The 27651-nt window shown below is 43.6% G+C and overlaps 1 protein-coding gene across 5 annotated transcripts in view; it reads right to left on the reverse strand.

Annotated features, from left to right (window-relative positions):
• Positions 1-7056: 7056 nt before the first annotated feature.
• FGD3 (FYVE, RhoGEF and PH domain containing 3) overlaps positions 7057-27651 on the reverse strand; it is a 112909-nt gene continuing 92314 nt past the window's right edge. For 3 of the 5 annotated variants that reach the window (XM_051627702.1, XM_051627706.1, XM_051627705.1), the window contains exons 15-19: positions 25903-25968; positions 19144-19266; positions 17049-17201; positions 14577-14717; positions 7057-8462 (exon numbers count right to left, since the gene is read on the reverse strand). In XM_051627702.1, the coding sequence (XP_051483662.1) occupies positions 8238-8462; positions 14577-14717; positions 17049-17201; positions 19144-19266; positions 25903-25968 (708 nt within the window). In that variant the 3' untranslated portion in view covers positions 7057-8237. The remainder of the gene's footprint in view (positions 8463-14576; positions 14718-17048; positions 17202-19143; positions 19267-25902; positions 25969-27651) is intronic. The other 2 variants (XM_051627704.1, XM_051627703.1) reach the window with 2 other exon arrangements.

Raw genomic sequence — 27651 nt, forward strand, 5'->3', positions numbered from 1 at the left:
CCATTCCCAGTTGCAGCCAGGGCTTATTTTCTCTTAATTCATGGACCCTCCATCCCCTACCAGGAGCCCTGAACTGCAGGCAGGTATATCAGCTTTACTCTGCAGGAATGCTCAGGATGTATTTGTACAGATGATGGTGACTGAAATGTAAAAGGGATTGAGCTTAAACAGCCTGTCACAGTTTGCATGGTGGGATGCTTGTGATTAATATCCAAACAACATGTTGTTGGGTCTCATGAGATCAAAGTAGGATAAATCCATACATTTGAAAAAAATAAATCCCCTGTCAAAACACAAACCGCAAAATCCAGCAGCTACTCATTTTCAGGATGACACTGCTGAAGAATAAACAATTTTAATATACATCCAGTGGAAACTCTTCAGAGTTCTTGTAATTAGAGGTGTGAATGTCACAGCACTGAGACGAGACAGCACCAGGTTGAAGCTGGCAGCTTCATGAGCACGTTTTGCTTTTGGCCACAGGTCCCCAAGCCAGGGCACTGTCGAGTTTCTTCCTGCAGCTGGGCAGCTTGGGGCTTCCAGGGAAGCTCAGGACAAGCTCCTATCAATTTGCAAGGAATTGTTTTGTGAGTGTGAACACAAAAGATGTGTGAAAGGAACCAGTGCTGAATTTAACTATATCGAGTCAGACCTCAGGAAGATGCATGTGGTTTCAGCAGCTGAAGGTACTGCCCCTGCCCATCTCAGTGGCAGGTTACCATCACCACAGCTGATTCAGGATGGTAGGGAGAAGTGCCCCAGAACCCAAATGCCAAACCAGCCTGCCCTGGTTTCAGTCAATGTCTACAAAGCACCATGGCTCAGGTGGAGCAGGGATGGGCACAGGTTTTATCTGAACTTCTGCATCACTGGGGCTGCAAGGTGGTGAACAGTCCTCTGCTGGAAAGGAAAACTTCCAGCCATTGCCCCGTGAGCCACAGAAGCTCAGCTGCCCGTGGCCCATGAAATATCAACACCCTCCAGAGCTCAGCCACACATTCTGCCTTCCAAACTAGTGCTGCTGGGAGAGCTGAAGTAGAAGGAGGATACTTGGTGGCAGCATCAGGCAGAGAGTAACCCAAGTTAGAAAAGAAAAAAATGTTTTTTCAGCAGGAAGAGTTCCTGTTTCACAACATGGTTAAGCATAAGACAGGGAGCAGCATCAGGTATGTGTCATTAAGGAGTTGCTTTGAGACCTCATTAGCAAAGATGGAGCATGTTTAATGAGCAGGGGCTCATTTCTGCCCAGGGAGGTGGTGGAGGCACCATCCCTGGAGGTGTTAAAAAAAGGGGCAGATGTGGTGTTTTGGGAGATGGTTTAGTGCTCACAGGGTTGCAGGGTGGGTGGTTGTACTTGATGATCTTGAAGGTCTTTCCAACCGTGATGATTCTATCATTCTTATGAAAGACTAAACCAGCACCACAGAGCACTGTATCATTTGAATCAGTCAACATGAGGAGCAACCACTGCCTGTGGAAGGGAGCACTGGAGGACTGGTAAGTACAGTCACGTTCAACAAGCACAGGAGCAGTCCTGAAGCAACCCATGGAGAGGGAGGGGGCAAAGCACAATGAAGGGGATCTGGGGAAGTAAGAGGTTTGCAGCAATGGGGAAAAGAACTAAGACAGAGCAGAGGGAAAATAGAAGTGAAGAAAAGTGGGTGGCCCAAAGGGGATGGAAGCACCCTTCTGTTTCTGTGTGCTCCTGCTTATCCTCAAGATGTTTACTGCATCTTCTCCAGGGTTTTGTTGCTAGAATCCCATTTTCTTCACTACTTGGCAGCCTAGCAAGAATGTGGCATGTTTTAGAGAACTTTGTCATCATCTTTGTTTCCAGATTTGTCTCATCAGCAAATTTATTTTTTATATTTGTTCAGATTGCTGTGACTTGCTTATTTTTATAGGAACCAGTCTTGCCTAGGGGAGCACCACAGTTTTATCAGTCCCTGCACAGCAAATCTGTCCCTTCTCCAGCTCTCAGCTCAGCAAGGCACCATCTCCCTCTTTTGTCTTTTTTTTATATTTAGAAAGATTTCAAGACGTCAGTCACCATCCCCACATGTGGCCCCTATTCGAGCAACAATAGCAAAGGACACCAAAGAATAAACAAGAAAAGGCAGATGGGGAAAGGTGAAGGACTAAGATCAGAAAGTGCTTTTGAGGAACTCAAGGAGCACCAGTCCCTGATGCTGGACTCTCCTCTGCCTGGGCCAAGGCGCAGGAATCCAGCAGATCTTTGGATCAGCTGCAAAATACCCCTCAGACAATGGCACAGGGTTTAGGGGGGTGATGCAAATTAAGCTTCTCCACCAGATGACAAGTTGCCTCTCCCTGCTCTACTTTGCAGTCACAGAGCCCAGGCCCATTTTCATGTGGCTCTGTGCCCACTGCACACCAAATGCTACTTTTTAAGAAATGAGGGCTTTACAGTGATGAAGATTAAATTCAGCCCCAGCTCAGAGTAAGTATCTCCTGCTCCCATCTCCAGCTGCTATTTTTCCCATCAACCAAACATACAAATAAGGCTACCCAAGGTATTTCCTTTAAAATAGAATTTGGGAGGAAAGGGGCTGCACAGCTGCACACCAAAGCTGTTTGGTACATCCATGGGATCCGACTAGAAAGGAGGTGGCAGGAAAATGGAAATTCTTCAGGAATTGCCACGTTCCTCTAAATGGTTTTGTGTGTCTAATTAACCTGCAACTGCATTAATTGGTGCTTTCCACCTCAGTGCCACCTTCTTGCAAACAGTGAAACACCTTCTCAGGAGACTGCTCTGGGATTTATCACTTGCCTGTGGCCCCACCGGGCAGGACTGGGCTGAAGTGGCTCTTTTCAATGGCTGGAACAGAGGGTAAAAGCTTCACAGGGCAAATACACCTTTTTTTTTTTTTTTTTTTTCTGTTTTTCAGTCCTCAGGATCATTTTTTCCCCCCAGTTAACTGGACTCAGGTCTTCCCCAGCCGTTTCTCTCTCTGTGTAGTACTTATTGATCTTCCTTCCACATCCCTCAGGACTTGCTGCTTTAAAAACCACACAAGCCTCTAGTAATTTCAGATGATCACTAGACTACAGGAGACAACATAGTCACGTTGTGGTGTCTTACCTGGCCATTTATTCCCTAATGTTGTGCTCAAACATGTATCTGGGGCCTCGAGTCACACACTCTGACCAGCTTCAGCACTCTCCCTCCACTGGCTGCCTTAAGCAGCCATGGACCACAGGGCTCCACGAGGTTCCCCCCTTTGGGTTGTCTATTTAGAAAATCACCAACAACTTCAATAGCTCTAGAGCAGCATGAGAACTGGACAAAGTAAGGCCAGGAGGAGGGCTGCTAGTGCAGTTATCACAGCAATCCCACTCCTGCCTGTGCCCTGTGAATTGAAGCTGCAGCCCCACACAGGCATGAATCTGGGAATTCCTCCTAGGCTGCGTGGTACCAGGGCCCCAGCACTCCTCAGCTCCAGAGTCATGCAGAACTACAAAACCATTAACTCAGCAAAACCACTCACACCACTCCCCCCTCCCAAATCCTACTTGTAATTTATTTTATAATATCCTATAATAATTCCATTCATTAGCTTACTGTAGGAATCTTTGCTGTTGCATCTCTTTGGATAACCAAAGTGGGAGCAAGCCAAGGCTTTTTTTGATTTCTTTTTAAAAAATGAAATTACCTTTTTAAGCAAAATCTTTCAACCCTCTCCCTCTCTCCTGAAATTTTGAAAAATGTTACAATGCAAAAATACAGCCTGAGAACTGGGCCATGTTCAGTGTCCATTGTATGTAGATGTTGAATTCAATGCCCCTCTACACAAGTTACACAGTGCCCAGGATGAAGCTGCCCCAGGGAGGATTCAGATCCACACAACTGAGGAATTTATTGTAATTTTGATGAGGAAGTAGTCTCATTTTGTGCAATGACTGCAAGATGATTCCAGCTCCTCCCTTTCCCCAGAACCTTTTCCACCCACAGAGGAGGCTGCTGCACACAATGCGGTTGGGTCCCACTGGCTCCCAGCACTGTCTCCTTTCCTGTGAGCTCTGATTTAGGAACTAGAGCCCTATGGCAAGTCCCCTTCCTACTGAGACACACATGGACACAGCCCTGTGTCACACGCTACTGACAAAGCTCAAATGACATGTCAGTTGGTTTGATTAAATCAATCTAGTCTCACACGGCCACCTAACGTGACTTTGAGAAGATCTTTTTACTGCCCCCCCAAAAAAAAATTGGGTGTTTTTTGACACTGGTTAACAGTGGAATTTGGGGCTTGATTATCAAGAGGGACTTCCTCACACATATTGATGAGCATGTGGTCTGGTCCAGACCTTCTCTCTGCGCTCTCAAGTTCTGCAGATAAGTCTAACTCTTCAGGTAGGACATGCACAGGACCAGGCATTATTTTAGCAATGGGTGTCTCTGACACAGCCTAAGGGACAGGCTTTAGATTTTCTCTCTTCTGTAATACACAATTTTACTACCCAAAGCAGAGCACTATTGCTTGCTCTCCCCAGCTGCTGACACACCATCCCTGAATCCTACCTAGGTCTAAGAGTTGTACGAGGCACACGTGGAGTTTATTTCCGTTTCACACTAACTTCAGTAAAAGGTTTTCCTATTTTAATTCCATTGCTGAGTTATTCCCTTCCTCCATGATGTGTTTTCAACAGCATTTGTTTTGATTAACACAGACTTCTAAAAACCCAAGGTATCATCTTCCTTGTGAAAAAATTCAATAGACTGTCCACTCTATGAACAGCACAATGCACTGGAGCTCCTAAAACACCATCTAATCCATGACTGCTGTGGACATATCCCAAGACTTCTTCTAGATTTGCCAAAAGCACCCAGACTACTATAACTTAATACCACAGGCAAGTTTGAAGTGTTGAAAACCAAAACTGCCAGAGATGCCTTTACAGCTTCAGTGCAACCTGAGTCAATACTTGGCCTTTTATAAACCAGAAATGCCCTGCCCAGCGTGGAGAGCGGAATTAGTAACGCATGCACAAGGCCAATATACCATGTTGAGTTATTCTTACCCAATTCAGAAGTCAGCTGGTACTTGCTGTCACCAGTTTCACGCCAAACGTTGGCACCTTCAGCTTGAAAGTTGCATCATCTTCAGCACTAGAAGTGGGACAACATTGCATTTTTCAATTTAACCTCTTCCTGCAAGTCACAGACCACCATGGAGCAAATGGTTAATTTTTGTAACACAATGTGGAAGTCTTGACAGCTTCTTGCCTGTTTTGTGATGCTGCTGTAACTGATCATTCCTTTTCAGCCTTAAATCCATGAGCTACAGGCCCTATGAAATCTCTTTGATCTGACTAGAGAAGGCAGAAACTCCCAAGTCTGCATCATTCTGAAACACGGGGAACTTACTTGACATTTGAAAGGAAAACAGGTCCACCTGACAAATGGATTTTGGAACCTGGAGCTTAGAGCTTTCCAACACAGTATGCAGAGTCCAGACACAGGAACACAAAGTCTCTTTGAGTTGCTGGGATCTCCATTTGTTTCCTTATCACCAAGCTGAGCACTGTGCCTCACTGGTCAGCGCCCGCTGCGCACCCGCTGCTCTGAAACCAGCTCTGACCCAGCCTGCTTTGGAGGGGACAGTGCAGAGTAAGGGGCCAAAAATACTGAGAAGAGGAAAGGCTTTTTTCAAATCTACTGTCACTCCAAACCAAATCAACATTACAGGGCTACGCTCACCTAGATGCATTGGTGAAGTTAATACAATTTATTCCAGGTGAGGATGTGCTGTTTGAATTTGGAACCACTTTGATAAGACACCTCTAAGTAACAGTCTTTTAACACTGGTATGTTAGCAGCAGCTCTAAGGTTAAGTTTGTTTTGCTGCATTTGAGCAAGTAATCTACAGAAGCTGGTTACAGCTCCCCAGAACTTTCAGAAGCTCCACATGGACTCCTTCCTCTAGCCCAACCTCCTGTGCTCAGGGATCACGCGGCACCTGCGAGCACAGCCAGCAACTGCTTGCTGAAAAGCCCATTTTGTCACCAGTTCATTTGACACCAAAATGCAACCACTCAACTCCACCAACCTTCCCTGGGCCTGCAGGGTTGTCAGGCCAAGTGCAAACCCAGACAAATTGCCCAAGAGCAGAAAAAAGAGAAATGGTGGGGGTGGAAAAAGGGAAGGTGCCTCTTTACCAGTTATGCAGTCGTTTATATTTAACAACTAGATGTTCCATCTGCTGAGGGAAGTCAAGCAGCTGGCAGGTTAACCACCAACTTTAATCTACACTTTCAGTATGGCTGGGCAGCTGCTTCTGGGAAACTATGCTGCGACGTAAAACAGGCAAGAAGACCCTTTATCATTTGTTACATCATCCCAAAGAAACAAGTATTGCTGCCTCTTGTACGAATAAGAGCTACTAAAAGGTAATATTTATCTCTTCATTTCTTGGAGTTCACTTTGGGCCTTGAAAAACACCTGCTAAATGGGTGATTTGATTGTCTTTTTTGAAGAAACCAAATAAACGGAGAAAGATACTATATTCATTTCAGAGCTGGATCGAAACCAATACATTTTGGAATAAAAAAGCACTTTTTGCTTTATCCTTTGATACAAGTTCTTTTCCATTATCAGCCAAAATGCTGGAAATCCAGTGTCCTGTATAAGAAGCAAGTCATCAGTTTAAAGAAAAAAAAAGTAAAAATTACTCTGCAAGAAACCTTTCCCTTGGTAACTGACTGGAGCAGGGGCAGGGAGGAGAGAGAAGATGCAGGTCTCAGGAAATGTCACCAGCAGATAATTAAATACATGGCTTCTATTTTTAGCATCAGGGAGTTCAGGTATATGATTTGTTACAGCAACGTTAAAAACAAGCAAACCAAACAACAAGCCCCAAACAAGGAAAAAGCAATAAATCCTTTTCTGTGAGTAAGAAAAATACTCACTGATGCAGGTCACTAATTGTCAACAATCCTAACAAACTCTGGCTGTAGGGAGTAGCTGTTTCTTTCTACTACTACCAGAAAATGTAGAAGGCTGAAGAGGAAACAAAAAGTTAAACCAAACCATTTAAAAATACAGTACTGTGACAGATTTTATTTCATTTTTATCAGTACCACATGCTTACTACCACTAGGAACAGACATGCCTTTTTGTTTTGTTTTGGTTACTTGTTTTGTTTCTTTAAAACCTATATTAAATGTTGATCTAAAGCTTGCTGAGCCTTGGAGATCTGGCTCAGGAGTTAACTGCTTGAATTTTTATTTAAATAGATAAACTTAAGTTTGAAAATAAGACAAATACAGATGAACAGGAAAATTAAATTACAAATTCAGTTCATACAAATATCTCTTATTCTACGCACTAAATCCTGTTAATTAGTTGAGGTCTTTTAAAAATTCTTAAAATACTTATGAAACATTATTTACAAATTATATAAATAAATTGTAGGTCACTTTAAAATTAACCAATACAACAAAAAAAGTCACCTTTTTGTGCTGTGTGTACTAAAAATGTTCTTGTTTATTGATCATAACCCAGTTTGCAGTATAAAACGTTTGTTCACTTACATCAAAATGGGTTCCAATAAAAGGAAGGTATCGGTTTCAAAAGAAAACAAAACAACATTATAAATGCTTAAAATCAATGAGGCTTCTTAATGTTCTTTTCTGCATCATTTGCAGTCACTTTTAGAAGTCCATTCTACAGTATTTGTCTTGTGAACAGGTCATCTCAAAATAGCAGAGACAGTTTCAGCCCAGGGAAGATACTCAGCACATCGCTCACACGTCACAAAGACCTTCTACCAGGAGGGCAGGGACAGAGGAGGGAATGTCAGTGGCCAGCACAAGCCTTTACAACATTTAACTTAAGAGCCAGCAGTTATAGAACTAATCACAGACTATACACATCCTGCACTGAACAGCAATCAAAAGGACTGGAAAATATACATTGAGGAAAACAAGAGACGGATGGTTTTCCAATGCCTTTGTTAAAATTAATGCTTTTCTTGCCTTTTGTTTTAAAACCAGCATTGACACCACCAACAACTACAACTACCTTTTCCTTTAACATCATCTATGCCAGGTAACTACTGTACGTGAGAAATGTACAATAAAAGCAGAGAAACCACTCAATTTCCTATGCAGACACGTGAAAACATAAAGCCATAGAGATTCCAAAGTGCCATGAATACCAAATTCAAGTGATGGTTTATAGCATGTGGGAAAGAAACTAAGTGGAACTTTCTCTATGGGTTGCTGAGTCCTTCAGCTGTATCTTCAGTTTCCCCTTTGGCTGCTTTGGTGAGAATTTCCATCCATTTTATCTGCAGCTCTTCATCTTCTGCACTGAAATACAGAGTTTGCTGGGACTGGCAAAGCTTAAAAACATGCTTCACTTCAAACTTCTCACCAGAAACTGGTAAACTGACTTCGTATCCAGGCAGAGGAATAGGACGTGGGCTCCGTCCATCCTAAAGAGGAAACAACAAATGTCAAAACTCAGGAATGAATGGTGTTTGAAAGTGGAGGAGTGGGGGTACCTCCATGGGGAGAGGTTTCCTCTCCATGGGGTTCAAGAAATGCCCATGTCTGATGGTTTGAAACTGTTTTCAGTTTTGAAACTCACTTTGAAGTAGCAAGATATAGTTGGAGATGCATTGCCCTACACCAAGCCATGGTCCCCCAGCCAAGCAGCTCCACTCCAAGTCCCACCAAAGTGGAGGGCACTGAAGCTCCAGCCCCACCAGGAGCTGGAATGGGCACAGCCAGGGGCACCTGCACCTGGCCCCTTGCCCAACACTGTGCTTCTGGAGCAGAGAACACTCACTACCTACCCTGAAACACCAAAAGGCTACAACAACTTCTCTGTGTTTCTCCCATCTTCCTCAACAGACTCCCCTTCTCAGTGAGAATGCTGAGCCAGCGGTGTCTCTGGGGACTGCCGTGGAATTTCACATAACACACACATGTTGTAAGGCCACCAGTATTGTGGTGCATTTGGGGTTCATCAGTGCCATGTTTGCTTGCTTTAGCACTGCCCAGAGGGCTGTGCTGCCATCCAATGTGACCTGGACAGGCTGAAGAGTTGGGCAGAGAGGAACCTAATGAGGTTCAACAAGGGCAAGTGTAGGGTCCTGCACCTGGGGAGGAAGAACCCTATGCACCAATACAGGTTAGGGGTGGAACTGCTGGAGAGCAGTTCTGGGGAGAAGGATCTGGGAGTCCAGGTAGACAGTAAATGATCCATGAGCCAGCAGTGTGTCCTTGTGGCCAAGCAGGCCAATGGAATCCTGGGGTGCGTAAGGAAGAGTGTGGCCGTTAGGTGGAGAGAGGTCATTGTCGCCCTCTACTCTGCCCTGGTGAGGCCACATCTGGAGTATTGTGTCCAGTTCTGGGCTCCCCAGTTCAAGGGAGACAGCGGGAGGGGGTCCAGGGAGGTCAACAAAGATGACTGGGGGACTGGAGCATCTCTCTTAATGAGGAAAGGCTGGGAGAGCTGGGACTGGTCAGCCTGGAGAAGAGAAGGCTGAGAGAGACCTTATCGATATATCTCAGGGTGGGTGCAGGAGGATGGAGCCAGACTCTGTTCAGTAGTTCCCAGTGACAGGACGAGGGTCAACGGGCATGAGCTGGAACATGGGAAGTGCCATTTAAATATGAGGAAAAACTTCTTAAGAGTGGGGGTGACAGAGCCCTGGGACAGGCTGCCCAGGGAGGTTGCAGAGTCTCCTTCTCTGGAGATGTTCAAGCCCCCCCCCGATGCAGCCCTGAGTAATGTGCTCCAGGGGATCCTGCATTAGTGGGGGAGTCAGACTGGATGATCTCTAGAGGTCCTTTCCAACCCTGACAATTCTGTAACAGAAGCTTCCTGATTTATTAATCTGCTTACTGTTATGCAACAATGCTGGAGTCCATCTACTTGAAGACCAAGCCCTATTCAAGGACATTTACAGTAATTTTGGTTCAAACAGAATTCAATTCCCCTTTGAGTGCAAGACATTGTGTTAAAAGCAGCAACCAGTTTCCTGACCCTGACACCACAGCCACATCACACCTACAAGGAGGTCCTGCCGAGCCCAGGTTTGCTCTGGTGTGTGCAGAGCAGCTCAAGGCCTGCCCAGGTGGCAGTGCTAAAGCAAGCAAACATGGCACTGATGAACCCCAAATGCACAAGAGTATTTGCCAGCTAAACCATGCCTGCTTCATTGGTCTGCTTCTAGAAAAAGAGACACTAAGACTTGGCAGATGAAAAATGGGAGTGTCACAGTTTGACTACTCAAACCAGGACATAGAAATGGTATCATCTGGAGCCAAGAAGTGCAGTGCAAGAACACCTGACATTTCCATGGTACACGTTCAACCTACCCAGCACGTGCAGGCACAGGCAGGTGAAGCAGACCACCTTCAGTCTTGCTTCCTCCCTTTTCTTAATGTGATGCCTCTGCTACTTTCTCTGTACCTGCCTGATTCAAAAGGGAGAGATTTAAACTCCCTCTGATTTAAATTCCCTCAGTAGCTGCCCCAATGACAGAGAATGATGAAGGTCTCAGTCTCCAGTCACCCCACACACCCAAACCGCTCTCTCTGCGGCACTGTGAGCATCTCAGGATTCCCACTGCCACAGAGCCCTTCCCCCCACCTAGAGTGCAACAAACTCAGGGGTTGTTCTGCACCCACAAGGAATCTGGGACCTACACCCAGCACCTTAGTACAATTTACAGGCCCAACAGGCAGATACATGTAATATTCTGTTTTTAAGAGCCTACTGGATTTGGCTGGTTGAATTGTGGTGTGTTTTTTAATATTTCTGTATGCAACATACTTGGGTTGCACAATATCAGTATTTCACCAAACCAAACCAGAGAAGAGATTTGTTTTGGGGTTAATTTCAATAGTTTTCCTGAGACAGTGAGTGATACACAAAAGTCTGCTGGATGTGTAACACTGTCAGTCATCACAAGCACTGTGCACTCATCTGACTGTAAAGCAGGAGAATACTAACATCTTATTTGTCTAGCTAATTACAGCAGCATTTATTTATTGCTTTACTACAGCCATCACAGCACCCAAGGTTGAAGATCTCCCACCACACAGGCAGTTCTATTTTGTGCACCTCTCCACAGTCACTCATGGATGGACCACTATAATTTTCCCCAACTACTTTTGAGTAGGCTTAGAAAATCTCTGGTTTTCCACCCAGATTCCACTTTCTACCCACTTACAATCTAATCCCAACCCTGCACAAATTGTTGAGAGTCTCCAGTGATGTGATGGCACACCAAGATGCAAAGTTCTGCAGGACCATGACAAAGGACAGGCAGAGTTTTGTGCAGGTCAGCAGACAAGTCACAAAAAATACTTCTCTAAAACCTCAAGCTCAACTTCTAACTCATCATGAGTAAATCACATTTACATGATGAATAAAATATTTTTCTTCAAAATTTATGAAGTAAAATTTTATTTTGGATCAACCCTGGTAATTATGATACACACTGGCTCTCACTACACTAGATTTACTCTCTGTGTTTCTCCAAAACTCATGACTTCCCTAGCTAGGACTCCTTAGTTCTGTGTTTCTCAATCAGATGTAAGGCCAAGTCAGAGCTCTGGAGGTAGTTGTGCATTTTACAAAGCCAATAGGTGCAGAAGCTCAATGTGGAGCCTTTGGAAAGATGGACTAATTCTGTAAAACCATTCATCCTTAAGCTTGAGGTGGTCTTTGCTTATAAACAAGCTCTTGTAATTCCACTCAGATAAACACAACATCCAGCTGAACAAGTTCTGTCTCAGTTTGAGGACAGATCAATTTGGTACAATTTCCACACCTAAATAAGCTGTGACTTTTATCCTCATGCATAAAGTCTTATGCAGGCCTTAAACCATGAACACTCAGGGGATTAGTTCATTCTCCTGGAACAAGGATCTAAAGCAAAAGAGCAGTTTTCTTGCTATTTTAAAGCCTAGGAGTTGTACTTCTATTTGCACTGGCATTTCTTCCTTCAGTGTGAGGGCTGGGGGTGCAGAGGATGAAAGCTGTCAGGGCTTTTACTGGATCAGAAGCTCCAGATTCAGCTTGGTTTGCTCCTGCTTCCCAAGAGGCAGCTATTCTTTCTTTTAAAAATAATCTCCCAGTTTTCAAGCTCCTATGGTCATTCTTGGTCTGTGTTTCAAGACGTTTAATACCACTGCTGGCAGTATCATTCCCAAAAGGCACCTCTTTTTAAGGCACTGAAATACTTCTTTGCAGGCCTAGAGAGGTTTCTGGGATGCATCAAGGTGGTTGTAAAAAACAAAACAATGCCTGGAAAAATAACATGAGTGTTTCCTGACTGATCCCAGACACTCAGCCACCAGGAAAACAGCTCTGGAAGAGATTTTTCTCAGAAATGTAGTGTGTATCACATAAACCAGAACTAACAAGTTGGATGCAAACTGAAAAAAATGGGAGTGGGAGCAGCAGGCCCTTGAAGAAGGGACTTATTTTTGCTGTTTATAGTTACAGTCTGCAACTGGCAATTCCTGATGGTAAAATCCAGGCTTCATTATTGAATGTAAGACAGATTAGCCTTGTCCTGGATGCTTTCTTGTTGCTTTACTGGGAGCTTTATCTCACACCTGAAACAGTTGAGGACACTCATCACTACATGTGACTGTCACAAAATCAATAATCAGAGTCAAAGGCACCCTTTTTCCCTACAATATAGGATCTTACTAATAGTATCATGAGGCTTAAGACCAAATTTAGCAGGACATGGAGCAAAGAAGCACAGTAACATCTGAAGCTCCTCCAGCTTCCAAACCTGGCTTGGCACCATGTTCAGGAGAGGACCTGGAGGACTAGGCATTATTCTGCTGTGCACTAAATACAGCTGCTTTATGTCACCTGGGTTACTGCTTGTGCTGCCCTGAGGCAACCAGCTGGGCAGCAGGAGAAACTATCCTTCTAGGTCACACCATTTAAGAGCTTCCCCATTGATGAGGAGAGAAGGCAGGCAGCAGGGATTGAGAGCTTCCTCCAGGGAGGTCTGAATCCTAGAGGAAGCCAAGTGAGCTGTGCCTGGAGCTCCAAATTCAAGCTTTCAGCCCCTCGAGCATGATGCTTAAAGCATTACACACACTTACTTAAAGCCAGGGGTGCTCCTGCTGGCAAGCAGCAAAACCAACACCCTTCTGAGGACAGCATGAACTCCTTGTTGAATACTTGCTGTGGGGTCAGTTTTCCTTGGAAGAGCTTTATGCAACCACAGGTAATGTTTAGTTCCCAGCCTGTTCCTAGACACAGCCATACAAACAGGCTAGTAAAAAGTAAACCCTTCACATCACTAAAATGAGAGCAGAGTAATGGCAGGCTGAACTTGGACTAATTTCTTCTTCCATCCCACCCAGGAGATAAAGCAACACTGTATAAAAATGTGTGAAGTGGCAAGTACAAAACTGGACATGAGGGATCTTATTTCAGCATTGTCATTCTTTATCTTCAGCATGAAGGAAGCATGACTGGAATTTTTGTTTTGGGTGTTCTTTTTCAGATATAGATATTTCTATCACTTGACTTCAATCACACACAACAAAAGCTGATCACACCTAGAGATCACAAGGACTTTGGGAAGTGACAACACAGGAAGTTCCACCTCAACCTGAGGAGAAACTTCTTTCCTGTGAGGGTGACAGAGCCCTGGGACAGGCTGCCCAGAGAGGCTGTGGAGTCTCCTTCTCTGGAGACTTTCCAGACCCATCTGGACACATTCCTGTGTGATCTGCTCTGGGGATCCTGCTGCAGCAAAGGGGTTGGACTTGATGATCTTCAGAGGTCCCTCCCAAACCCTGTGATTCTATGACAAATGCTAGTTAGTTTCAACAGCACACTTCAAAAAAACCACCAATGCTTACCACTGTAATTATTTCAAGTAAAGATAAAATCAAATGATGCTACAACATTGGACACTTCCATAGAGTTGTTTAAAAACCATGTGGATGTGACACTTCAGGAGATGGTTTAGTGAGCACAGTGGTGTTGGGTTAATGCTTGGACTTGATGATCTTAGAGGTCTTTTCCAACCTTAATGATTCTGTGACAAGGAGCTTTACCAAAACCAGTCCATTTTTCAGGCTGAAGAACACCTACATTTCCACAATTCCTCCATCCTCTCAACCCAGAACTAGGTTTATAAAAAAGGAGAAGCTTGAACCAGCAACTGCCATTTTCAGACTGCTTTGCAGTCCTATGAATTTTACAGGAAAGGGCTTTCCCTAACGACAGGGTAATAAGACCTCTGAATATACCTGTTTAGAACCTCCAAACCAACCAAAACAGAATCAAATTATCCTTGTTTTGTTCTTTTTTTGTTAAAAAATGGGAAAGCTGAGCTTAAACATTTGCTCACACCCGTATCAGCACTAGCTACACATAACAAGTAAATATGAAATTTCTGAGGCTTTGTGCTACATTCAGAATACCAAGCTCATTTTTGTTGTTAGAACCAAGCCAAAACCTTTGACCTGTTTCTCAGCTTGACATATTTAAACTTAGGCTTTTTGTTTTTTGGTTTTTTTTTTGCTGTTAACCCTCATGAATGTCATTTTACCTGGCTGCCTCCTTGCAGATACAGAACAAGAGGTTCTGTCTTGGGGATGGTCACCCACATTTTGTACCAAGTCCTCCCTTTTTCAAGGAACTGGAGGTAGCTGCTGAAGAGGCTGTTTTCAGCTGCAAAGATGCTTTGCTTCTGGATGGAAAAAAAAAAAGAAAAAAGAAAAAAGAAAAAAGAAAAAGATGTTTCCACTGATGTTTACATGGGCAAAATACTCCAAATAAAATAAAAAAATATACTTGATTTAAGTAAAATAGTAAGAGTCAAATAATACTGCAGGGACAATGCTGGGGAGCCCATTCTGAACAGAAGTTTAATCATTATTAACCATCAAGAAATAGCACTGTCAGATGCTGAAATAACATTCCCAGCAGACAGGAAGTTAAATTCCACCTCCACCAAGGAAACTGAGAATGGTATTTAAGATGATGCAGATATTTTCTTGCTTAGCAAAGTAGGCTCAGAGAGGATTTCAAATTAATGCAGAAAAACCAGACATACTTGTGCATGGAGCTAGAAATGTGAGCCAAATCAGAGAGGGCTAGGGCAAGAAAAGATTGAAATAAATTCTTGTTTTCTGATAGAAAGCAAAGAAAAAACAAATTCTGGTGACATGAGACTTTGCACAGAAGTCTCCTGGGGACTTCTGGCATCTGCTAATAACATTTGTAAAGTGGCAATCTTCTCAGCTGCTAATAAGCTTGTTAAGAAAGTTTATTGTAAATAGGAGGGAAAGAAAGAGACTGGCTCTCATTTTACTTTTTTCATACCCTTTCTTTCTTGCATTTTACCTGATCCTTTGAAGATTTAGCAGAGGGCCAGAAGCCTGAGCATGTAAAGGAAAAATTACTCTTTTCCTTGAGTTTTTACAATTGTAAATCTGCTTTCTGAAGAAAAGCCACAGGTCACATTTCACTGGTTTGGTTTTTGGCTTGTAGATGAGCTGAGCTCTGGGCTGGGTGTGTGTAGGTCTTCACCTCACTGGGAAACAGCTCTGCTGAAGCACTGCTGGAGGGTTATCCCAGAACACAGTGATGCAGATAAAATGCTCAGCTCCCATGGGCATACCTGTAGTGCAGATCTCAAGTGCTGATGGTACCAAGCTCTAGTTCCAGCTCCTTCTCTGTGCTCTGCAGACGTGGCAGTGCAGGGAGTGCATCTGTAGCTTTGTTCCTGAGATTCTGGAACCATTTGGGTACAAAGCAGACAAAGCACCTGAACAGCAGAGTTCAGATGCACACCTGGCACATCATGCTGGTGTAATTTTAGCCTGGCGAGAAATATGATATGCTGGGAAGCAGAGCACAGTCTAAAAGGACTATTTGAGGACTCATTTATTATAGGAGCTCTGGATGTGCACTGGCAGGTTTGTGCTCCTTGCTCAGCCCAGCTCTTTTCCAAGTAGTTTGGTTCTGATGAGGAGCACAGCAAGGCTGGAAGGCAACCTGATGGTGGTGTCTTCCAGACAGGTGTTTTTCAGGGTAAGAAGTTTTTCAGTATAGGCTGCAACTCTTCCCCACTTTTCCATGCAGTGCTCCAGGCAGGATGGTGCTGGTCAACATATGGGGAAGATGGCTTGCAATGAAGTTCTCAGTGTTTCAGTGGCTCTTTCAAGTATCTGATGTCTCTGTGGGTCCACTTTAAACTGAGATGAATGACCGACCTCTTTTACACATGCAGTGACTTCTGGCTGTATTTCACAGGTAAAATAAATACAACCTTTTCTTCAGGGTGGCCCATGAGAAGCACAGCATGTAACAGTACTCACAGTTCTGTCTGCTGACTAAAAAAAGCACTGGTAAGAGAAGGTTCAGTTGTTTTGGGTAAGGATCAAACAAACCAGTTTGCCAATATGTTTCTTGTTCTTGCACAAAAGAAGGGTAGAATGTACCAGCATCAAGGTCTAAAGCTTGGTGCCATCTGTGGCAATTGTGAAGCAGTAATTTATTTACACTGTGCATTTTGTGGAAGTCAGATCTTGGAGAAGAGAGTCTGCAGGTTTGAGAAAGTTCCAGTGAATCCTGACAGTCTTTCAGAAGGATGCCAGGCTTTTGTGAACTCAACTCAGAAAAAAACCTAGTTTCAATGGTATCATGATGTGATGTGAAATAAGGAGGGCAAATGTATCTTCCAGACGGAGATAACACTGAAAAAACAAATCTGGTTTTGCCAACACTTGTTGGAAATGCACCGTAATAGAAAGAAGACAGAATTTTTCCCTCTTTTTTCCTTACTTTGAAAGCTGAAGTTTAGCTGCAAAACCTGTGAGCATCCCTGCATGACCAGCATCCTACCATGAACACTCACAATCAGCAGTCAGGCTGCCTGCACATTTGAGTTACTGGGGGGGAAAGAGAATCAAACCATTTTCTTTGTTTAAAATAAATACATGGCGGGGGGGGGGGAGAAGAAAGAGACTCACAAGGGCAGCCATTGCAGCAAAAGGGACTTAGCTAAATACTGTACCTCTGCAGCTAGTCTTTTCTTTTGCTCTCCAACTGTTTCCACCCCAGGGCTGCACGGGCTGGATGGTAACTGCAGGAAACACTCTTTGCACACCCGGTTGTGACGGCTGTTATCTGCCAGTGGCTTGAACTCGGAGCATTTTGCACAGATCACCTGTATAAGGATGGTGCTTTATTAGCTGTCATTAAAACACGACCCTTCTTCAAGGGAAGTGACTTGCAAAACTGCTGTTATGAAAGTACAATCCAGAAAATCAATGTAAGATAGAGGGAACAATATAATATTTACTTTATCTACTTTCATTAATAATTAACATTTCTGTGATCCCACGCTGTGTACCAATAGACCTAATTACAGCAAGTGTGTGCCTTTTGGGAATTGCTTTATGATTAACATCCTGCAAGTTTGCTTTTCTTTTTCTGTAAGCCTTTATGAATAAAAAAGGGCTTAGGTTGGCAAAGCAATCAGTGCTTTTTAATGCCAATCCTCAAGTGGCCTAGGAAGGACTGATTTTCAGAGTAAAGGCAGTTGACGCTTCCTCATCAATGAGGCAGTTCAGCCTGACAGGACTGAGGAACCAGAAGATCACATCAAGAACACAGTCAAATATATTATCCATTAAAAACTACTTGTCAGAAGGCAAATTAACAACTTTTGCTTCCTTTCCTGAGCTGCCAAGAGCACACCATGACACACTGGTCCCCTGAAACCAGTGCCTGTGAAGATCTGCAGCTCTGGAACCTGTTTTCGTGCTTAACATCTGACTTGACCACTTGCTGCTGCTGCAGGGAGAGCAGCTGTCCTGGGGGCACAAGGCAGTGGCAGTCTGCTGGATTCCACAGCCATTCTGAATTGACTGTACAATAATATACCACAAATGCCCTCCGGGTTATTATTTGCTTCACTGCAAGGCATTGATTACTAGATGAAGGTAAATGCCTCAGAGCAGGAAGGGCTAAGTGAAGCACCATTCTACCAAGTGTCACAAACAAAAGCAAGCCAGCATTTTTAGAAACATGACAGTCTTTCCTTGAGATTAATTAACTCTTTTAATTTGAATGCTATGCCACATCACAAAACATTGCATAACCAATAACTCTTTAACAATAAATTATTAATAATGTATTTCCTTTTGTCTCTCTGTCCATGGGGGAAAGCCATGATTTAATTTATTTCATAATACTGAGCTTTGCAGTGGAACATTTTAAACCTCTAGAAATGTATTTAATTATTTAGTAATCATTAATAAAAACAAAGCCAGAAGGTGAAAAATCCCAATTCCGGTGCAAAAATATCTCCTCTCCAGTAATTTTATTTCAGTTGTTGAGACTGAGGCTTCTTCAAATATCTTAACTATACATTTAGATCTCTCTTCAGATGAAAAATGTATTTCCACTTCAAATGAATAATGGCATTTATATAACATTCTCTCTATTAGTTACATGACAAACACTGAACCTTGCAACTCAAGTCACAGCAGGCAGGTTTCAAGCCACATTGTAGAAATCAATCTCTTGGTCATGGCTGTGATTTTCAGAGTAAACCCTGAGAATTAAGATGTCAGCAGATGGCACTGGGGAAGGGTGGCTAAGAGCCTTCAGTAACCTGACCTTGAATCTCCAGGACTGAGTTGCTGTTGTTTTTTTTTACTTTTCAAGCAGGAGGAAACCACTTTGGTGCAGGCAATTCCCAACTCTGTTTTAGGGAAAGAAGAACCCATCATCTTTAATATTGTATGCTCAGCTGTTCATCCCAGAAAGAGCTCTGAGCGAAGGCTGCCAGAAGGCCATTCTTCTGTTCCTGCAAACAAAACAGAGGGGACAACCCCCTCCCCAGAGAAGGCACCACCTTTCTTTTTATCCACTGAGGAGCTGCATTTGCCTTTAAAATAACACAGACTAGGCCCCATGCACCAGAATTTTTCCCCTTTTTCCCCTTCTTCCCAAGGGATAAAGGAAGTGGAAAGATCTGCTCTGTCACCGACCTGCCACGAATCACAACATCTTTTCATTAGTTTCTGCACTGGAAAAATAAAGAAATTATCTTCAACAGTCTCTGTAGAAGAAACTAAAAGGCTCAGTGCACTGGTACTTACTGCCCCACACTGCTTGCAGTGGTGCCGCCTCTTCGTGATAGAGTTGAAGCTCTCACTGCAGCTCTTGCAAGCCTGTTTCTCCTTGTCTCGCTTGGATTTGGAAGATTTCCTGCAGGAATCACTCTGAAAAGAAAAATAAAATGATGTAATTTCTGTTTTCTTAGAAAAAAATAAGATTACAAAACAATTGATGGAATCCTGCTGCTGACAAAGATCCTCTTTGGGTTTCACGCCATTTTAGAAAAGAATTCAGGTCAGCTCTGCTAAAGGCCCATGCTTGGATGGACGGATGGATGGCTCAGCCATGGGGTGTTTCTGGTGTGGCATGACATGATCCAGATTGTTTGAGCCAATTTCTCAAGTCTCTCTCTGTCCACCTGTGCCTTGCCAGCCACTGAGCGACCAGCTCACCGTGTGCTGGGGAGGAAGAGGAGATGCCAAGCTGGGCTTGCCAAGAAGAGCTTTCCTCCTGGCACTCACCTCATCCTGCTGCAATGGGACTTGGTCAAGGTAAATGTTGTGGACTTTGTGCTGTAAACTGTTCTGTTCATGGGGAGGAGATGAGAATATTTTGGGGGAAGTGGCTTGACCCAAGAAGTGAATGGTGCTGGCAGTGGATTTTTGCAGCACCCAACGTCTAATGGTTAATTTGGGTGTTTCCTTAGGCTCCCACCCAGCCCCTGACAGAAGCATTAAGCTCCTAAGGAAGGTAGGGCCACCTACATCAGGAACCTGCTGTCAACTGCTCTTGGCAGAAGACACCTTCTATCAGCTGTCAAGATAGCAAAGCAGGTTTAGGCTCTTCAGCTAAGCACCTAAGCTGGTACATACAGTCACTCAGTGTAATTAAACCCAATTGTACCATTTCCTGATAAAATGAAGACCATTAACACGACAATGGAGAGTTCAGAAAAAATCAGCTCCACACAGAACTTCAAGCAGACCTCTTTTGTCTTATTTATTAAAGACATAAATACTATTCCTCCTTCCAGGCCAGGATGGCTAGGTGCAAGGGACCAGCAGTTCCCTGGGGATAAGCATCAGCATGGAGATCCCAGCCTGAAGGAGGTGTCTGTACCTTGTTCCTCCAGCACAGCTGATCCACGAGAAGAGGTCTGATAACTCTCCTCATTCTTGATTGCTTGACACAACCATTTAACAAACTACTGGGTGAAGAAACATTTCCTCTGAATCAAAAGAGCAGAGGTATTTTTCACTTTTTCTGAAAATCAGCCAGGTGAAGGTCAGCCCATTGTCGTTGACACAGACTCTGGACTCCTTGACAACCCCCCTTTCCCTTTAAACCATGTGCGCCCTAAGTCAAGCTCTGAAGTCCACTTGACAGAGAACAACTGGCTCAACAAATCTCCCCTTTTTCAAAGCCTTTCTTTAACAGAAGGATGTGGGCACCCTGGGGTGGGAGGGAAGGCAGCAGCAATTGCAGTTAGCAGAGGCTGCCCAGGGATCACCAGGCAGGTGTCTCCAGCGCCAGGGAAATCCTGTCATTTGCCCTAAGGTCTCACCTTAGCGGTCATGCCTAACCTGCATAAGTCACTAATGCAGGTTTTCAAGAAGAAAAAAAAAAAAAAAAATTAAAAAATCAAATTCTATAAGCCAACATGACTCTCCCATCTTTCAGCCTCCTGGAGTTTCTGCCCTGCTGCTCCTGGGCTACAGAGGAGAGCACATTGTCTTCAGCAGAACTATTGAAACCACCCCGCCTCGTAATGGCCTTACACAACAAACCCACAACTAATTCCTTCTAATTGGATTAGATATTTTCATTCTCATTCTCTCCTCTACAGCTGCAACAGCAATGTTTCAAGCTTGTATACAAGCACACAGGATGCTCTGCAGTTCTGCTTGGTGCAGCAGTCACGCGGACTTGCTCCTTCAGGACAATCCCTGCAGACCCACAGATGTACGTAGGAACTGCAGCAGAACAGAATGCCTGCAAATCCCAGCCCACCCACACACCTAAGCAGAGTGCAGTACTCCAGTTCCCTTGGGAAGAACCAGATGGAACCAGCACAACACTGAGTTACAACAACTGAACAATGCCTTGGATGAATCACTGGCAAAATGTTCCTCCCAGACTCCACTAGAGCTCTCCAAGCTGGGCAGACAATTGAGGCAATTCAAAAAGCTTTTACCAATCAGCAGCAATCTACAGAGCAACTATTCTTTGTGTCACATATATTGGCTAGTCAGCAGCTTCTCACTGATGTTGATGCTAATGCTATTTACTTTTTTAGAAGACTTCTTTTCCTTCTACTTGCTAAGGATGGATTCCCCTTCAGTTGTTGGATCAGAGCATTTCCTCACTGGTCAACCTTATTTTTTTTCTTCTTAATCATTAAAATGTACATAGAGCATAAATAGCCTTTTGATTCTTATGTAAACAGCAATTTCACTAGCGTTACTGTAATGGCAAGAGCATGAATGAAGGCACCACTTGGCCTGGTGAGCTGTGACTGGAAGATAATCTTAATGAATGCACAGCAAAACCAGTTTTGGCTTTCAGTCAACACCTACATAGAATCACAGAATTGTCAAGGTTGGAAAAGACCTTCAAGATCATCAAGTCCAACCACCCACCCTATAAGCCCCAACCACTAAACCATCTTATGAAACACCATGTCTACCCCTTTTTTTAACACCACCAGGGATGGCGCCTTCACCACCTCCCTGGGCAGCCTGTTCCAATGCCTCACCAAATGCCTTACATGTGCCTGCATAGGAGAAATGCTGAAGTTCCTCTAACATGAATTGAAAGGTCTGCTTCAGGATGGAACTGCTTAATTTGATTTGTACTTTAATAGGAATATCCATCATCATCCTCATGCATGTTTCTATAACACAAGCAAGCCTCAAGTTGGATACTTCCTCTCATGGGTCTTGCATTTGATTTCCTCCACAATGTGACACAGTCTGGACACTGTTCCCTTGCTGAAATACTTGACCCATATATTTGACAAAGGAAAAAAAGCAGAAAGAGTGTTATATTTGTTATAACAGTTATGCATGAGATTTTATTTTAGACCATCATATTTATTTTAGACTATTATATTTTAACTTGCACTGTGGCATACAAGCAGCATTTAATATTCATTTCACTAATCAAAAAAGGCTCTGTAGAAAGAGATCTTTAAGTGTTTGATGAATACAATTTTTCATAATATTTCTCAACATTATGAGAATACAGTGAAAACACAAGAGTTTGAAACATTGTTATTGCAGCTGTAGAGAAGATAATAAAACTGAAAATGTATTTTCTTTACAACTTGGCAAATTCCAATAAGCAATCACAGAAGAAAGGCTCATTCAGTGTTATGCTATTTAAATGCTGACACCAGGGAAGAATTAAGAAGCTCTTTGCCTTCCATCCCTGCCTGGGCAGCCCCCACAGAGATGGCTCCAAAGCTGACCTTGCCACACATTCTTAACTATACACCATCTGAACAGAGGTTTTTGTAGAAACAGGGATGTACCTTGTAATGCACAAACCTTGCTCATCAAAGATAAATTTAACAGTCACTTTGCAACTGTGTCCTTTACTTCACAAGCTTTGTTAAGTACTGTTGATGTTAAGAGGGAAGCTAATACAAAGCTGCCCTAGCTTCAGCTAGAGTGCACTGGGACCAATGCACTTGAGTAAGTTTTGTATTTCTCATCTTTCCTGTGTACCCTGCTCTGTTCTGAAACTGCTGAGTCTCACAGGAAAAACACCTGCACAAAATCTGTTCAGAGCCAGGATCTACACTACCTTCTTCCAGCCCAGGCTGCTTTGACCACTAATTTGCTTTTGCTCTGCATCTACATTTAAGTCTCTACATCTTGACAGAATCCTTCAACTTTAAAATTTTGGTGGAAAAAGAGTATTCCCCAGCGAGAGGTACAACTTGTGCTAAGTGACTTCCAGGTGAAGATCTGTGGCTTGGCTGCCTAGGAAAGCAGACATCTCCTCATCAGTGAACCTCTGGAGCCTCCACTGGCTTCTGAAAAGCAGGGAAGAGACACCAAGGAGCTGGTAGAACAGCAGGAAAACCAATGGGCTCAGGAGTCTCTTTTTCTGTCATTTATTACTTCCTATAGATGTCATTCTGCCTGGGCCAGGAGGTAGAAGTTAAGCCTCTCAGTGCTGGACATGAAATAGAAACCCAGTCTGAGTGGTGCCCTCAGCACAAGAAAGATATAGACCTGTTGGAGAGGGTCCAGAGAAAGGCCACCAAGATGATCCAAGGGCTGGAGCAGCTCTGCTATGAAGACAGGTTGGGAGAGTTGGGGTGTTCAGCCTGGAGAAGGCTCCAGGGAGACCTTAGAGCACCTTCCAGTGCCTGAAGGGGCTCCAGGAAAGCTGGGGAGGGGCTTTTCATCAGAGAAGACAGTGACAGGACAAGGGGTGATGGTTTTAAACTGAGAGAGGGGAGACTTAGGTGAGATATTAGGAAGAAATTCTTCACTCTGAGGGTGGTGAGGAAGTGGAATGGGTTGCCCAGGGAGGCTATTGATGCCCCATCCCTGGAGGTTTTTAAGGCCAGGTTGGATGAGGTTTTGTGCAGCCTGGTCTAGTGGGAGGGTTCCCTGCTCATGGCAGGGGGGTTGGAACTTGGTGATCTTTAAGGTCCCTTCCAACCTTAATGATTCTATGATGAGATTCTTATTCAGGCAGACATGAGCAACAAAGAGGTTTCAAATCTTTTGCTTCTTAGTATGCTTACCCAGCTGTGTACTTCCCATTGACTAATTACGTGTTTGGAGACACTCCCCAAAGGACAGAACCTCAGCAGGTGCTTCTGGAAATGCTGAATATATGTGAGAAATTATTTTAAATTATATAGCTCATTTTGTACTTTGTAATGCAGCAAAATGGTTTAGTTTGTCTCTCTCTGTATGTCAGCATCGTAGATGTGAGAGAACCTTCCACTGCACTTGAGCACTTTCCTTCCCTTGTGCCAGGGGAAGGTTGAGCACAAACTGTGCCAGCAGGGCAGGGCAGGGCAGCAGACAGGGAACCACAGCACTGGACAGCAAGCAGATGACACTCCTGCAGCAGGTTTTCACTGCCTGGTTATGGTGATGTGCATCTCTGAGGAAATCCCCAGGAGAGCCTTCAGGAGACACCAGAACCACAGGAAGGAGATGCTCGTTTGCTGACCACCACTACCACCAAGTGGTTTGCATGTGGAAGCTCTTAAGCACAGCATGTACTTGCTCATGCTCTGAGATGTTTCTCAAGGGATGTCATCATTAAAAAGTAGTATTTCCTGCAGCTGCAACTAACATCTGAATTCATTGCTCATGCTGATGTTCTCCATTTGCTATAATACAGCAGAATGAGATCCCAGAATCAATGATACACAACCTTGGATATTTTTAGCTTTGCTTTTTTGATTGACTCCATTTTTATTTCTATCTCAGGAATTAAATTTTTCTTTAAGGAAAATTTAACTTAAGGAAAATTACTTAATGTGTCAAGATAACTACGCAAATCACTGACACAACTATTTATAATAAAATAAAAATGTCTTTTGTAAACAATGTAATTGTAACTAAAAGTTAAATTTCCCTAAGAAACTTAAAACCAGCAGAAATGTTTATGTGTTTGTTTTAAAATACTACATAAATCATCTTCTTTGTTAAGTAGCTAGCTCACTATAGCATCTAAGTCAAGGACCAGGGGCACTAACCCCAAAACTGACTAAAAACAATTAAAAAATAGCTTAGAGAAGATATGAAGTGTGAACAAACAATAAACAGCACAGAGTACACTAACTACAAACACTTATTTTTAAAAAGCTCTTGTTGGTGTAGGTCAGGTTGCTGGCTTGTTTAACAGCTTTTCATTGATACTCTATGAGCTCTACCAGTAGGTTACAAGAGGTAACCTCTGCTTACCAGAGGTCTGGCAGAGCCTGCAAGGTGGATTCTTTGTGATCTACAAGGTCATGCTAACACCCTATAATAAGATCCTATAGAATGTCTCAGCAAACATGGGTTTTGTTGTTGTTTCTTCTTGTTGGGGCTTTTTTTAGTGAATTCAGCTGCCCCTAAGGCATTGCCTGAAAATCTGTTATTCTCAGAATACATTTTAGAAGGGAGAGAGAAGAATGCTAAAAATAGACATTATTATGGACTCAGATCATCTGGTTTGACTCAGCAGCAGTCAGTGATGTTGTACAGAGCAAAATGAAAAATACCTTTAAAAGTGTATTTTGCTTTTGCAGCAGCCAGCCCCTTACAGCCCAGAAAGACATGAAAGTACTGTCACCTCCTCCTCTCTACTGGCAGGAACACCAATGAAGTGTTAATCAAATGTCAGTTCTGGAGATCAAATCCTGGGTTGCACAGTATGACCAGTCAGGTTTCCTTGTCTCTCTTTGCTCTCCTCCCCTCCAAGCTTTCAGTGCACCTCCCATTAGAATTTAAAAACAAATGAAAAAAAAAATCCCCAAGGACACAAATGTAACAACCAACTTCCCTTCAGCCAGGCTGCCCATAGCCAGGGTCACTCTCAGGTGCAATATATGTCTCTGGAACAGAAGGATTTAAATTCACTGATGGTGCAAACTCTGGAAGTAGGTGTGGGTGTAACTGAGCCAAGAAGGACAGCCCAGCTGCAGCACCAGACAGCAGAATATTAACTGATATACTGAAGTACTGGGTTTTGCTCCTGCTACAAAAGAAGCACAACCCACTAACCCTCCACCCCCTGCCCTGGCTTTGCTCTACCACAAGTATTAGCTTCAAATTCCTTACCCCTCCAAATGCACCACCACCACCATCAGCTCCTGGCATCGATTCCACTGAGCTGGTGCTTGCTATCTGGGAGGAACAGAAGGAGACAGAACCATTTCAACATGGACTAAAATGCATGAAACACTGAAAAAGGAAACTTGGCATCATTTGCTTTTAGCCCCTCAACTCTTTGCTGGTGAACAGTTTCCCTGCATGTGGCCTGAAACACCCCTCAGCCACCCACACATGCTGGGTGGCCCCAAAGGGGGTGACACTGGAGAGGGCAGGACACTGCCATGCCTGCTGGTGCCTGCAGCCTGTGCCACCAACCCCAGCAGTGCTGCAGGGAGCCAGCAGGCAGGCTGGAACTGCACTTCTGAGCCCTGCCAGCCAAGGTAGCAACTGCTGGAGGAGGAAGAATATTTACTCCATTCCAACAGTCCTCAGTTAAGATTTGGTGAATTGTAACACATCTCTGGTTAACAAATGCAAACTGGCATCGAGATGGATTCAATACTGAGGATGCATAACAAGCTTATGTACACCAAAGTCACAGGTTACACTCCAAAAGGAAAACCATCTCATCTGTCATTAATTTGCAGGGAGTTTGTTTACAGAGCTTCTCAAAAGATCACACTCTCTCTGATAAATTCTCACATCATTCCCACAGATCATTCTTCCTATTCCAATTGGACATCTCATATTTCAAAAGTATCCAACTCTCCACTATCTTCTTGTACTCCATTCCATTGGAAAGCATGAAGGTTTCACCTCTGTCATTATAGAAACAGCCTGAACTGTAGCTTTGAGTAAGGAGCCAAATGAAGAGCTATTCATTCTGGTACCTAGTTGTGTCTATTTATATCCTAAAACAATCAACTGACTCTTAAGAAGAAGAAAACTAGCAAATCCCTCCTCCCCTGGGGCGGTGCCACCCCCAGAGCACTTCCCTAGGGAATGCAACTTCATTAAAGGGAAGAAGCATCATGTACTCAACTCTAGCCAACTATTTCTGCCTCCACAAAAACCCAGCAACCCTAGGGTCCTCATATCACCTCTTCCTCAATCCTGTGGAAAGCGGTTTCTTTCCACTGGAATCCTCATCAGCTCAGGAATTTAGATCCCTCTGCCCAGTTAATAGGACATATGTGCTGTGACTCTGGACTTGGGACAGGAAATGAAAAACGTGGAGAGAAACTGGAGTCTGAAGGAGAGATTGAGAAAACCTTCAGGAAGTTGAGGGAGAAAAGCAAATTTCTCTAGCTGCCCATTCAGATCCCCATGCCCTTTAATACTTATTGGGAATAATGTGCTAAAGATTAAATACTCTAAACCTGGAAAAAAATTAAAAAGGGCTTCTCCCCCTCTGTTAGCATTACTACTCAGAATGTGTAAAATTTGGTAAGGAGGAAGAAAGTTATTCACGTTTGTCAGAACTATGGAAGAACTAGGGGGAGGAACATAAAAGGCATAATCTTAAGAATCAGGTCAAACATCAGATCTCTGCACTTCCAAGAAACTGCAAGTCTTCCACAGGCAAATCCCAGGCTGAAAAGCAACCCTCATTTCTTGTATGAGCTCCCAGAAGTGAGCAGGGAAAACCAAAGCATGGGAAGAACTGTGTGCAAAGGCACGCAGCACTCATGCAGCTGAAACCCAGCAGCAGCACTGGAACAGGTCACACGTGTGGCCAAGGAGGGGAGAACAGCAATAGGGCTCTTTACCTACAGCCTTATTAGAACCAGAGTACAAATTCTAGTAGCTGTTACA

This window comes from Apus apus, chromosome 9, assembly GCF_020740795.1.
Source record: "Apus apus isolate bApuApu2 chromosome 9, bApuApu2.pri.cur, whole genome shotgun sequence".
NCBI classification, from domain to species: domain Eukaryota; kingdom Metazoa; phylum Chordata; class Aves; order Apodiformes; family Apodidae; genus Apus; species Apus apus.